Source organism: Convolutriloba macropyga, chromosome 1 (genome assembly GCF_964194025.1).
Source record: "Convolutriloba macropyga chromosome 1, txConMacr16.3, whole genome shotgun sequence".
In the NCBI taxonomy this organism is placed as follows: domain Eukaryota; kingdom Metazoa; phylum Xenacoelomorpha; order Acoela; family Convolutidae; genus Convolutriloba; species Convolutriloba macropyga.
The window spans coordinates 74,170,792-74,185,173 of NC_134468.1; the positions used below are offsets into that span (position 1 = coordinate 74,170,792).

The 14,382-nt window shown below is 36.9% G+C and overlaps 1 protein-coding gene across 2 annotated transcripts in view; it reads right to left on the minus strand.

Moving 5' to 3' along the window:
- Positions 1-14,382, minus strand: part of LOC142351456 (uncharacterized) — a 285,637-nt gene that overhangs the window by 11,956 nt on the left and 259,299 nt on the right. For both annotated transcript variants that reach the window (XM_075403485.1, XM_075403476.1), the window contains one exon: positions 55-136. In XM_075403485.1, the coding sequence (XP_075259600.1) occupies positions 55-136 (82 nt within the window). The remainder of the gene's footprint in view (positions 1-54; positions 137-14,382) is intronic.

Genomic DNA, 14,382 nt, shown 5'->3' on the forward strand with positions numbered 1-14,382 from the left:
AAAATGACTATGAAATGGGAAATGAATTCTTTGTAATACTTGTGTGATACTAACAATGAGCAGTTGAATGATAGCTGCAACTCCAAACATGCACGGCTCAGAGGGAGGGATGTTGATCAGGGCAGTGATCCTCCACCTTAAAAACCACTCTACCAAATTAAAAAATAAATAAGCGCCATAGACTAGGCTGATATCTTAAATTTTGTTTAATTGATTCATTTTAAAACTGGACACAATGGTATCAGAGGATATCCCGTTGATTTCTGCTAAAAAGTGATCAGCCAGTGCAAATAATTAAAAATGATACCGAAAAATTGTAACTTAAACTCCACAGTTAAACATACCCGGTAGATTGCCGGAAAATAGCCGCCTTTGATTCTCATAATTACGATTAGGATTGAAAGAACAGAAGAAAATAATCAAAAATTGATTTTTGTACAAAAACATTTTCAAAGTGAGATTTATTTTGATGTCGATTCGTAGTTGAACAAACTCCTGTTTCCTAGTGAGAGGATATAGGAGCTAATACCAATGCCAATAAGCATTAGAGATGGTAGCTAAGACTTATAAGAATGAAAAAAGTTCAAGTAACAGGCATCTAAAATTGGTCTTTATGGGTTTATCCCGTTTCTATTTTTGATTTCATTTTTTATTCTGACTCAATTAATCTTTGATTCCTTTGCCGAGCAAATGCTGTTCAAAGTCAGCTCGAGCAGAATGAGAGAAGAGTGAAATTATCCTAGAGAAAACAAAAAATTTCACGCAAAATAACGAAAAAGGGGAATATGAGGTTAAGCAAAACAAACTTTTGTTCGATAAGGTATGAAATACAAACCAGAACAAGTCAAGAAATACAATCAATATTTAAAATTACTGCATCTTAGCAGCGTACCAATTAACACTGGCTGCCAAAAAAGCAAACAGTCCAGAAATTTAAATCAATTAAACAAACTAAACAAAATTATAATCAAAGCTCTAACTCTTGAAGCGTTTACCTTGAAGTTCAGAATTGATTTACTTATCTGAAAGGGGATAATTGGCGACTAAAGATGTCAAAAACTAAAGATAAAAAACATTTAAAAAATGGAAAATGCAAAATAGTTTTAAAGTTTCTAAAAGTTTCAAAGATACGTAAAAAAAACCATTTTTATTGCCTGCTCGCGAATCTGTTCACTAACCCATCTGCCAAAGTTTTAAAAATAATTAGACCCTGACAATAATATCGCTTTACAACTTTTCCATGGCTTCAGAGAAAATCCACTAACCCAAGCTCAAGCCCAGGGAAAAATCAACAGTCCCATAAAGATTTGTGTTTTGCTGAAGACCTTTATCCACCTCGACATAAGATCCCAAAAACAATTAAATAAAACGAAAAAAGTGAAAAACTGCAACATTTTCGCTTTTTCTAACTCCCAAAAAAGAATTTTCATCTTGAATTACGGCTTTCTTAGAAACTTCACCACACTAGCATTTAAAAGACTACTAAAAGCGGCCAAGGGCCTTCAAGGAAATTTTATGCCCGCTTGGCTCTACCTGTTTATCACGTTTTGGAAGTCCAATATCATAAAACAAGCTGTGAAAAAAGCACAGAGCACCAATACAATCCAACTCTTGCATTCTAAAAACGGCAGGACAAACTATGAATAACAATCCAATGATTTGACTTAACTATTGATATTACGATAAATATTTAACCGGATCGTCTGTCGAAGAGAATCAACACAGTCCCTGACTCCATATGCGCAAAAATGAAAGAAAAGAAACATTTAGGCAATTTAGTTTTCCTAGATCTAGTTCATTAATAATTCCTAAAAATATTGAAAACTACTGATAATGTCAACGCTATGCTTCTTTATTGTTGGCGCCACTTCAAATTAGCTGCAAAAGTCATCAGACAGCAAAAAATAACCTTTGAAACTGAAAAAACTTAGATTTCATCAATACTCAAAAATGGTCAAAACTGAAAGTTTTTAAATGTTGGGACCGAAATGTTGTACACACCCTGATATATGGAAGGGAGAACCTGGGGAACCCGAGGATATAGCACACAGTTAGGGTAGCCTCTAAACTACGCATGGTCCCAACAAATGTAATTGCATCAGACCCACAAGTGTGACATTTAGCACTTATATGGTGCAAAATTGGCAATTTCGACATTTTGTCAAAATTTAAAAATTTTTTAAGTTGTTTATTTTATGATAATTTAGCTGTTCAATACAGGTCAAAAACAGTACGTTTGAGGCATCTAAAGCTAAATTGTAACCATCCGGGCTTATGTTGATAGAAAAAATATTGCAGTAATATAACATTTACTCTGTAAAAACTTTGACTTAAGTCACTTACTTGATTAACCGATCAGAAACAAGTAGCAATGATGTTATGAATGATATTTTATAATTTAGGGTAATGAAATTGTTTGATTAGTGAAACAATATTGTATTCAGAGCCATTAGAAACTGTTACCAAGAGCAGTTGGCTCTCAAATTAGACTAAAATTTGTTTCTTTATTAACTTTAGTTCTTTTTGATAAGTTTTATTAGATCTTATGATCTTGCGAGTTTTAACTTAGTTGAGCTTAGTTGATAGAGAAGTTAGCAACATAAATCACACTGGCTGAAGCCTTACAAACTTCAACACGAGATTGAACATAGGTTATCAATAAGCATTTTATTAACTTTATTCAAAAAAATTAAAGTTACAGTCCTTTAATACGTCCGAGCGACTAATTGTTTCGACGAGATCATTAGACAACTGGATTCATGGAAAAACCGATTCTGCATTTTGCTTGAGAACAAGACTGTGATATACCGGTTCCGCTGAGATTATTGAGCAGCAATAACATTTGGTCCGCCGACCTTGACAGCAACCCCAACGGCAACAAATAATTGATTCAATTTTGTGGACCAGAACGAAATCTAACGATGGCTGGAAAGAGCCCCGATAGGCATTGGAAGGCAACTGAGTTGAGCATCTCAGGCCCACTCTGGAAGCTAGAAAGTGAGCCAGCTGAATTGCTCAAAACTTTTGACGGACATCTAGCTGATGTGAAAAGTCACTTGGCTCAGAAGAAAACAGTGTCCTCAGAAGGAGCATATCAATGTTTTGTCCAAGACGTACGATGATCTCAAGAAAAACAGACAACAACAGAGGAAATACCTGAAGCCAAATTACTCGGAGGGTTTTGATGCCGACACCGAATTGGGCGAAAAGAAGACGACACTCAAATGGTTGGCTGAACGAATAACAAAGTTTAGAGAAATTGAAGGATATCGCAGTTGCGTTCATAATAAAAATAATACATCTTGCAACTCTACACAATGTCAGAAAAATGTGAAAAGTTTTACAGAGAAGCAATCAAATTGGAAGAGGAGTTGGGATCAGAAAAAGAAGACAACTCTCGCAAGCATGCAATGTGTAGTAAACTGGAACAGCTGGTAACACAACTAAATTCAATTCATGCAGCACTAATACAAACCGTAAAAGCAAATTTTGCTACAGGTTGTTCGACCACCTTAAGTGAGCATGCAAAAAATCATCATGGCATGCTGAGACAGTACCAGCAAACCGCAGAGAGTGGAAATCAAACATTGTTAGTGTCATCTACATCGGCTGTTGATAAAGATCCAAAAGAGACTGTAATTGATACAGGAATGGGAAAGATAGAAATCGCCGTAGAGAACATCGAGGTGTCTTCCAGGCAGTCTGCTACACACGGAAGCAGAAAAGGGTCTAGTATTGGCAACTCGCGATCATCCAGAAGACGTCAGTTCGACGAAATGAGGCTCGAAAACCTAAGAGCTAACAAAAAAACAGAGCCACCAACGAATGCGAGAGCGGCAGTTGGATTTAGAGCGGGAACTTGAGGAAATAGAACTTTGTCGTTGTCAAATCGAGAATGAGTGACAACGACAACGTTTCAGCAGCAAAGAACGTCAGATGTCCAAAACAGAAACAGGAGTCAGAGTCCCATAAACAACTCCTGAAACAGGTCCGCCGAGTGCAAAAAGGAAGCACAGTGAACCAATTGACTCCACAATTCTTTTACTAACCCGTACAGAGCGGTGGTGCCAGTTGGTTGCCAAAATTAAAAGAGACTGAGTTTTCAGGAGAGCCTCTAGAGTGGCCAGAGTGCTCAGTATTTTTGATGTTATTGTTCATCAAAAGCCATGCAGCGATACGGAAAAAATGCAATATCTAAAGACCAGTCTCACAAGTCAAGCAAAAGCAGCAATATCGGCAATGGGATTCAGCTTGCAATCGTAATACCATGCTTGCGATATACTCTGTGAGAAGTGTGGCCGATCAGATGTCATAGTTAACTTTAAATTCAAGAAAACACAAGCTCATCTTCTAGTTGGGCACGACCATTCTGCGAGCATCGTCAAATTTGCAAATGTTACAAATGTAGTGAACAGTTCGATCCAACCTGGCTAAACATCCGACCTAGAATCAGAATGAGGTATAAGTTCAACAACCTGAAAACTTTCGCTGCAACTGAAAGAAGAGTGGTTGCAGTATATGCAAGATCGTTGATTACTGAGAGGAAACCTGATTATTTTTAATGAGTGGCTTGCCTCCAAAGCAGTAATTTAGGAAAACCTGTTAGCACAGACAAACACGTCATTTTACTGAACTCGTCGTTCGACTTTTCAAAGCCGTGATAAGCCGGTTACGAGTACCTTTGCTTCAAACGTTGAAAATTAAAGCAAACCCAAGAACCTAGAATGTCCTTCCTAGGACGTACAACACTCCATTTGGACTTGTGAAATGTTCAAACCAATGAAAGTAAATGAACGACTAGAGCATGTCCAGGAGTTGCGACTGTGTCTCAATTGTTTGAGACCAGGTCACATTTCGATGGACTGCAAAAGGACATGTAGTGTACCCAACTCTGCAAGACGACACAACAGACTTTTCCACAGCAATTTAGTCTTACCGAAGAAAGATACTACAAAAAATGTCTCGTCACTCAATGAGGATCCGCAGTCTTGCGAATTTAGCTGAAAACAGAGACTTAAGCCTTAATGTACTAGCAATGTGTGATTCAGGATCCTCGACTTATTTTATAGAGAAGTCAGTGGTATCTAAACTTCAACTTCAAGGGCGATGAGCGTCCTTATCATTAGAAGGGATCCAAGGCTCACAAGATGTAATGACTGAAATACTACCGATAGCTGTTTCAGCGCATAAGAGGTCTCGACAATTGACAACAGTGCAATTCTTTGTGCAGGAGAAAATGAAGTTAGGTGACCAGTTTGTAGGGTTGAACGAGTTGAAAGACCGTTACCCACACTTGAGAAACTTGCCAAATCAGACCTACAATCTAAACGATGTTCAGGTAAATCCTGGACAAGAGTGCTACAACATTCATCACACTTTCGAATTCAAGAAGTCAGAAGACAAGGCTGCATCATGGGAAGTGAAATCAGAAACTGACTGGACTTTAAATGGTTTGCTACCAACGAAGCAAGCAGCAATTCTTGAACAGCAGCAAAATCAATTGCAGATGATAAACTATCAAACCAGTTTAGTAAATGTTGAAATATCGAGTCCTACGCCTCAAACTGTGATGTCAACGGACATTCGAAAGAGGAAAAACGAGCAATCAAGATGTTGGAGCAAACAACGCGTTTCGATGTTGAAAATTAAGAAGTTGGACTTCTGTGGCGAGAAGACGAAGTGAAGTTGCCAAACAACTTCTACTCTACAATGGAACAACTCAAGTCCCTAGAAGGACGCCTGCAGAAGAACGAAACGCTAAGAAATCGCTTCCAGGAAACCATTGACACGGACGTCAACGCCGGTTACGTTCGGAAAGTAGACCAAACCGAACTGAACCAAACCAAAAACAGACTGCATTGGTATTTGCAGCATCATCCTGTCATTAACCCCCAGAAACCCAAAAAAGTCAGAAGGGTGTGCAACGCAGCAATGTATCAAAGCGTAGCCCTTAACGACAAATTTTTATCTGGACCAGACCTACTGCAGTCTGATTGGAGTTATTTCTTGCTTCCGAGAACACCAAATAGCCTTATCAGCAGAATTAGAAGCAATGTTTCTTCAAAGTGCTGTCCTAAGCAATGACAGCCGATGTCTCCAGTTTCTCTGTCGAGAAGACCCAGAAAAGATGGAAATTTACGAGTAAACATGACGCGTTTTTGGGGAGAACAGCTCGCCAACTTGTGCAAATTACACTTTGCACCAAGTGGCGAAAGATAATGCAATCAGCGACCAAAGTCTCGTCAGAACGGTTCGGCGAAACTTCTAAATGGACGACTTCCTGAATCCAGTCAGAATCCCACAAGAAGCAACCGAAATCTACTAGAAAGTCAGAAACATCCTCAGAAAAAGTGGATTCAAATTATCGAAATGGTCAACGACTGACGTTGAAGTCAAAGATCCCAGAGAGACAGGTCAACAAAAGTTGTTAACCACAATCATCTCCAATCCTTGCACTAAACTGGAAGGTGGATAGAAATAGTCTCCTTGTCTGTCGTGGAAGAGCAAGAAATTCCGGCGAAAAAAACACAGAGAAATGTGTTATCGTTTGTCTCAGCAGTATTTGACAGACTTATGATATGTTCACCCTTCACCATACGAATGCGGTTTCTACTCAAAAGCATTTAAACAGCAATGGGGAAATATTGGAAAAAAATTTTCAACAGACCAATCAAAACTGATCATTGATTGGCGCTCTGATTTGCAAGAAATATGAACGATGTCAATAAATCGACTTGATTTCGAAAATGGATGTTCAAACCTGAGACTTCACAATTTCACAGATGCATCAGAAGAGGCAATGTGCATCGCGACATATCTGCAAGATGAAGCGACGTTAAGACTGACCTATGTGATAGGGAAATGCTGTGGGGCACGCATCAGACGTATGACAATACCGAAGTTGGAACTCCAGACCGCAGTTTACGGAGTTCGTCTCAGAAAGCAGATACTCAGCGAACAAGATATCAGAATCGACAGAATCTATCACTAGACCGATTCATCAACGGAACGGTACTACAGTGGCTACAACTAGCGCACAAGAAACGACAAGTGTTCGTTGCGAACAGAGCTGTGGGAATACTGGAAAACTCATCGATGGATCAATGGAGACGCGGCAAAGGTGATGAAAACCCTGCCAACAGCGCAACCAGAGGAATACACATTGAAGGATTCAATGAATCTATGTGTTTAAACGGTCGGGCATGGCCAAAACAGAGCGAAGATAAGTGGCCAAAGCCATGGTGCCAAGAGAAATATTTCGAACCCGAGCGAGTTACCAGTACTCTAACCTCAGGAACTAAACTAGACCAATTATTTGACTGGAGACGATACAGTACCTTCAAACAAATTAGAAACTTCATTGCCTTCTGCATGAGGTTCAAGACGAAGCAGAAGGGACCTCTTAAAGCAGATACAATTAATCAAGCAGAGCAAAAACTGTTTTGATTTGTTCAAAACGAAAGCTTACCGAATGTTTAAAGTCGATCGCAAACAGCAAAGAAGTCTCCAAAACATTGAACATCGCGAAACTGTCTACTTTCATAGAGGAAGATGGAACAAATAGAGTGAACTGTCGACTGAAGCGTTCAAAATTTGATTACAATGCGAAACACCCATTATTTTTGACAGCGAAATGTCCAGTTGTACAACTTCTGTCGGAGAAAACACATCGAGACAACCTACATAAAGGAACAGAGTATGTGAGAAACATTTTTAAACAAAAGTTATGGATTGTTGGATTGCGAAACGCTCTAAAGAATCATTTCGAGATGTATCAAATGCATACACATGAACGCCAACCCAATCCACCCACCGATGGCAGACCTACCCCGAGAACGCTTCGATGAACAGACCGTTGTTCCCATTTACCCACTGTGTTCGCATTTACACTTGGTGTTCCCATTTACACTTAGTGTTCCCATTTATCCATACCGGTTTTGATTACTTCGGACCCAACGAAAAGATGTTCTTACGACAAACCTTGAAAAGATGGTGCTGCCTCTTCACTTGTCAAACAATGAGAGCAGTGCACATCGGAGTCACAGTCATTGGACACCGAGTCTTGTCTAGCTTCAGTGACAAGATTCGTTGCAAGTGGTGGCTACCCAAGTACCATCATCAGCGACAACAGAACAAATTTCGTAGAAGCAACCAACGAGCTGAAAGCATTCATGAACGAGTGGGTTAAAGCTAAGATTGAAAGTGACTTAGCACTGAAAAAGTCTGTTCGGAAATTCAATTTTCTGGAGCCCCACATTTTGGTGGAATCTGGGAAAGACTGGTTAAAAGTTGGGAAAAAGTCATGAAAGCAATTTTAGACAACCGAAGCCTCTTGGACAAGGTACTCAGCACCACAATGTGTCTTGTTGAGCAAACGCTCTACGCAAAACCCCTGTCAGCAGTAGGCAACGACCCTGAAGACCTGACATCACTCACACCAATTTATTTTCTGTTAGCAAGAGAGAACGCGAGTGTACCGTTCATGCCATCCAGTGAACGCTACCAAGACCTGAGGAAATCCTTCAAAACGGCTCAAGCATATGCTGACATGATCTGGAAAAGATGGACTCGCATTTACGCTTCACAATGGAACCAGAGATCGAAGTGGTCAAAAGAAAATGTGCAAAACCTGAAAAAAGCAAACTTGTTTGGCTAGTAAATGACTCTATTAAACGCTGTGAGTACAAAAAGGGACGAATCATTGAGATTTTCACTGGCAGCGACGGTGTTGTGAGATTAGCGATAGTCAAAATGGCACATGAGAGCTAAACCGGCCAGTCGTGAAGTTAGCGCCAGTATTCTACGACGGTGTTTCGGAAATCAAAAACAGAGCCGGCGATGTTGGCGCTACTTCAAATCAGCCACAAAAGCCATGAGTCACCAAGAAATAACCTTCGAAACTGAAAAAACTTAGATTTCGTCAAAACTCAAAAATGATCAAAGCTGAAATTTTTTACAATTTGGGACCGAAATTTTGAGCGACCCCGATTTTTGGAAGGGAAAACCTGAGGAACTCGATGTTATAGCACACTGTTAGGGTAACATCAAACCTACTCCTTGACCCAACAAACGTTTTTGCATCAGACCCACAAGTGTGGCTATTTGCACTTAAATGGTGCAAAAAAATTGGCATTTTTCTATATTCTGTCATATTTTAGAAATTTCCTAAGTTGTTTGTTTTATGGTAATTTAGCTGTACAATAAAGGCCAAAAATCGTACGTCTAGGCATTTGAAGCTACCTAATAAAAATCAAAAATGATCAAAGCTGAAATTTTTTACAAGTTGGGACTGAAATTTTGAGCGACCCCGATTTTAGGAAGGGAAAACCTGAGGAACTCGAAGTTATAGCACACGGTTAGGGTAACATCAAACCTACTCTTTGACCCAACGAACGTTTTTGCATCAGACCCACAAGTGTGGCTATTTGCACTTAAATGGTGCAAAATCGGCATTTTTCTGTATTCTGTCATATTTTAGAAATTTCCTAAGTTGTTTGTTTTATAGTAATTTAGCTGTACAATAAAGGTCAAAAATCGTACGTCTAGGCATTTGAAGCTACGTGCTTATGTCAATAAAAAAATCCGTGCCTATGTCAGTAAAAAAATATTGCAGTAATTTGACATTTACTATGTAAAACAATGATTTAAATCACTTACTTGATTAACCATTGAGAAACAAGTAACAATGATGTTATTAGCGATAAATATTTTATAATTTAGGGTAACCAAATTGTTTGAATGTGAAACTATTTTGTATTCAGAACCATTAGAACCTGTTACCAAGAGCAGTTGGCTCTCAGATTAGACTAAATTTGTTTCATTATTAACTTTAGTTCTTCTTGCTAAGTTTTGATAGATCTTAAGATCTTGAGTGTTTCATATTAGTTGGGCTTACTTGACGAGAACTTAGCAACATTACTAACACTGGCTGAAGCCTTACAAACTCCAGCACGAGATTAAACATAGATTATCACTAAAGATTTCCTTATCTTCAATCAACAAAATTAATGTTACAGTCCTTTAATGTAACCAAGTGACTAATTGTTTCGGCGAGATCATTGAACAATCGGATTAATTGAAGAAACAGGCCGGCGTAAAGCTCGAGAACCAGGCTGATATACGGGTTCCGCAGAAATTCTTGAGCAACCGCAACCTTTAGAATTGGTACATTATAACAAACTTGTGGCAATTAATGACAAACATTTCTTTTACAGGAACATCAATCTAAGAGAGTCGACAAAGCACTTGGTTCCATATGCGCAAAACCGAGCAAAAAAGGTTTTGGCAAATTAGTTTTTGTAGTACTTAAAATAACAAAAACTACTGATAAAATTAACTCTACCGTCTTTAGAATGCATACGTAATGCAGAAACCTTGAGGGAGTTAAGGACCATCAAAGCAAAAAAAGAGACAAACCAAAGAAAACTATCAAAAATTGAACTTTGAAAACAAGTAGCGCAATCTAAGAGAGCATCAGAACTACAATCCGAAATCCAAGCCAAAGCAGATCATAAAAAATTTGAAGGTGCCAAAAATACTTTCTGCCAGGACTAAATATGCACCGCACTTCAAGGTCAAAAGAATTTGATTGCTATACTTGAGGCTAAGTAAAAATGATATTAGAAACAATCAAGACAAAAAAACCAACTCAGACGATTAATACAATTAATCATATTGACCTGTTACTCATTAGCTACCGACGACAATTACAATTAATAAGATTAAGTGAAAAAAGAGTAATAACAAATACTAATGAAACTTGAAAATTCAGGAATTTTTTAGACAATGAAAAACGTGCAGGACAAATAAACAACAGGTCAATTCGTTTAAAATAGGCGTCCTTAGAAACCGATAAGATTGGCAATTAAGGAGACTAAGAGATAAGAAAACAAATTAAGCAAAGAATTCCAATTATTTTTCCTTAAAACGAAAATCAAAGTATTAGAAAATTTATTTTCGAATCGAAATAAATGTATTGATTAAAACTGTTGATATTAGCAGCCTACCATAGTTGTCCTTATTGAAATGAAACGAAAAAAAGACTTGAAAATCATTAGACATAAACTCAAACACTTGATTAGATTTTTTTTTGCGTCACGAGCAACCAATGATACTGTCATTATGACGGTGATAACACAACAGAGATATTATTACAAAGAAAGCATACATCGAAATCTCAATAAAATTTTTTGAGATTTGAGAACAAATAGTGTCAACGTTAAAACAGCATTAGTTTCCCTTCAATGAGTTGAATCAACTTTAAATAAGCGCAATTAGAAAACATATGTTTCATTTTCATAGCTCTTAAGCAAAGAAACACTGAAAACAGAAATCAAATTTCCACACGTGAAAAAAAACTCCTTCAAAAACCTAAAATTTGTTCAAATATAAACTCCTGAATTAAAATAAAGGTATTTTGAAAAAAAAATCACGCGTTGAAGCTAGACGCTTTTTTGCCCATACTCCAGCCCAATTGAAATTACCACTCCAAATTGATTTCTCACTGAGGTGAAAGGATGGCAAGAACTGTGAAACGTCATTAAAAATGAAATAACAGTACATTTCCTAAAATAAAATAGCAAAACTTGAATGCAAAATTAGAACCACTGTATTTGAAGCCTATCAGTTTTAGCATTGGCAGCCAAAAAACCAACAGCATCAAAAATTGAGAAAAATATAGCTGGCAGTCTACACGAAAATAGGCGCAATAGCTTTGTAGATCTGCAGTCTAAAAAAAACAGTAAAAAAGACTGTCCAAAAAATCGTCTTTTCATTGAAGGCTGATGTGTTGTTTTTTTATTAAAAATCTGTATAAAATTTTGCTGCCTCTAATAGCTGCTCTCTAGTAACCTTCATTTGGCGTGACAAACAACCATTTGACCTTATGTATTTGAACAAAAGTAAATAAAAGTCAATTTCAACGTGACGAAGTCATTTTTGGGAGTTAGGTAAGTCAAATATGACCCAAATATTTAATCACGCAAATCGACAAATGACTCGCTCCACTAAGAGCGAGAAATGATGTCACGCACGCAATTCAGTTGAAATTGAATGAACGAATTAACAAAAAGCAGATTTGAAGTGGCTGTGACGTCATATGGTCGTAACAAAAATTGCGACGACGAATTTAAAAAATCCAAGAGACGGCCAATAATAGCCCCAGTTATCGCTGTGCGTCTATTAGTAAAACAATCAAACAAATGAAGAAAATATAGCCTTTTCCTTGGAGGTCGAATTGCAAATTCTGAAAACTGAAAAATTGCAAAATTTATTTAAAAATTTGGGCAAATTAGTTTTTGTAGTACTTAAAATAAAAAAACTACTGATAAAATTAACTCTACCGTCTTTAGAATGAATAGGTCATGCAGAAACCTTGAGGGAGTTAATGACCAACAAAGCAAAAAAGAGACAAACCAAAAAAATTATCAAAAATTGAACTTTGAAAACCAGTAGCGCAATCTAAGACAGCATCAGAACTACAACCCGAAATCCAAGCCAAAGCAGATCATAAAAAATTTGAAGGTGCCAAAAATACTTTCTGCCAGGACTAAATATGCACCGCACTTCAAGGTCAAAAGAATTTGATTGCTATTCTTGAGGCTAAGTAAAAATGATATTAGAAACAATCAAGACAAAAAAACCAACTCAGACGATTAATACAATTAATCATATTGACCTGTTACTCATTAGCTACCGACGACAATTACAATTAAAAGGATTAAGTGATAAAAGGGTAATAACAAATACTAATAAAACGTAAAAATTCAGTAACATTTTAGAAAAAGAAAAATGTGCAGGACAAAAAAACAACAGGTCAAATCGTTTAAAATAGGCGTCCTTAGAAACCGATAAGACTTGCAATTAAGGAGACTAAGAGATAAGAAAACAAATTAAGCAAAAAATTCCAATAATTTTTCCTTAAAATGTAAATCAAAGTATTAGAAAAAATTTTTTTCGAATCGAAATAAATGTATTGATTAAAACTGTTGATATTAGCAGCCTACCATAGTTGTCCTTATTGAAATGAAACGAAAAAAAGACTTGAAAATCATTAGACATAAACTCAAACACTTGATTAGATTTTTTATGCGTCACGAGCAACCAATGATACTCTCATTATGACGATGATAACACAACAGAGATATTATTACAAAGAGAGCATACATCGAAATTTCAATAAAATTTTTTGAGATTTGAGAACAAATAGTGTCAACGTTAAAACAGCATTAGTTTCCCTTCAATGAGTTGAATCAACTTTAAATAAGCTTAATTAGAAAACATATGTTTCATTTTCATAGTTCTTAAGCGAAGAAACACTGAAAACAGAAATCAAATTTCCACACGTGAAAAAAAACTCCTTCAAAAACCTAAAATTTGTTCAAATATAAACTCCTGAATTAAAATAAAGGTATTTCGAAAAAAAAAATCACGCGTTAAAGCTAGACGCTTTTTTGCCCATACTCCAACCCAATTGAAATTACCATTCCAAATTGATTTCTCACTGAGGTGAAAGGATGGCAAGAACTGTGAAACGTTATTAAAAATGACATAACAGGACATTTCCTAAAATACAATAGCAAAATTTGAATGCAAAATTAGAACCACTGTATTTGAAGCCTATCAGTTTGAGCATTTGCAGCCAAAAAAACCAACAGCCTCAAAAATTGGGAAAAACATAGCTGGCAGTCTACACGAAAATAGGCGCAATAGCTTTGTAGATCTGCAGTCTAAAAAAATAGTAAAAAAGACAGTCGAAAAAATCGTCTTTTCATTGAAGGCTGATGTGTTGTTTTTTGATTAAAAATCTGTATAGGTTTATGCTGCCTCAAATAGCTGCTCTCTAATAACCTTCATTTGGCGTGACACACACCCATTTGACCTTATGTCTTTGAACAAAAGTAAATAAAAGTCTATTTCAACGTGAGGAAGTCATTTTTGGGAGTTAGGCAAGTCAAATATGACCCAAAAGTTTAATCACGCAAATCAACAACAGACTCGCTCCATTAAGAGCGAGAAATGATGTCACGCACGCAATTCAGTTGAAATTGAATGAACGAATGAACAAAAAGCAGATTTGAAGTGGCTGTGACGTCATATGGTCGTAACAAAAATCGCCGCGACGACGAAATAAAAAAATCCAAGAGACGTCCATTAATAGCCCCAGTTATCGCTGTGCGTCTATTAATAAAACAATCAAACAAATGACAAAAATATAGCCTTTTCCTTGGAGGTCGAATTGCAAATTCTGAAAACTGAGAAAATGCAAAGTTTAATGAAAATTTTTGCAAATTAGTTTTTGTAGTAATTAAAATAACAAAAACTACTGATAAAATTAACTCTACCGTATTTAGAATGGATAGGTAATGCAAAAACCTTGAGGGA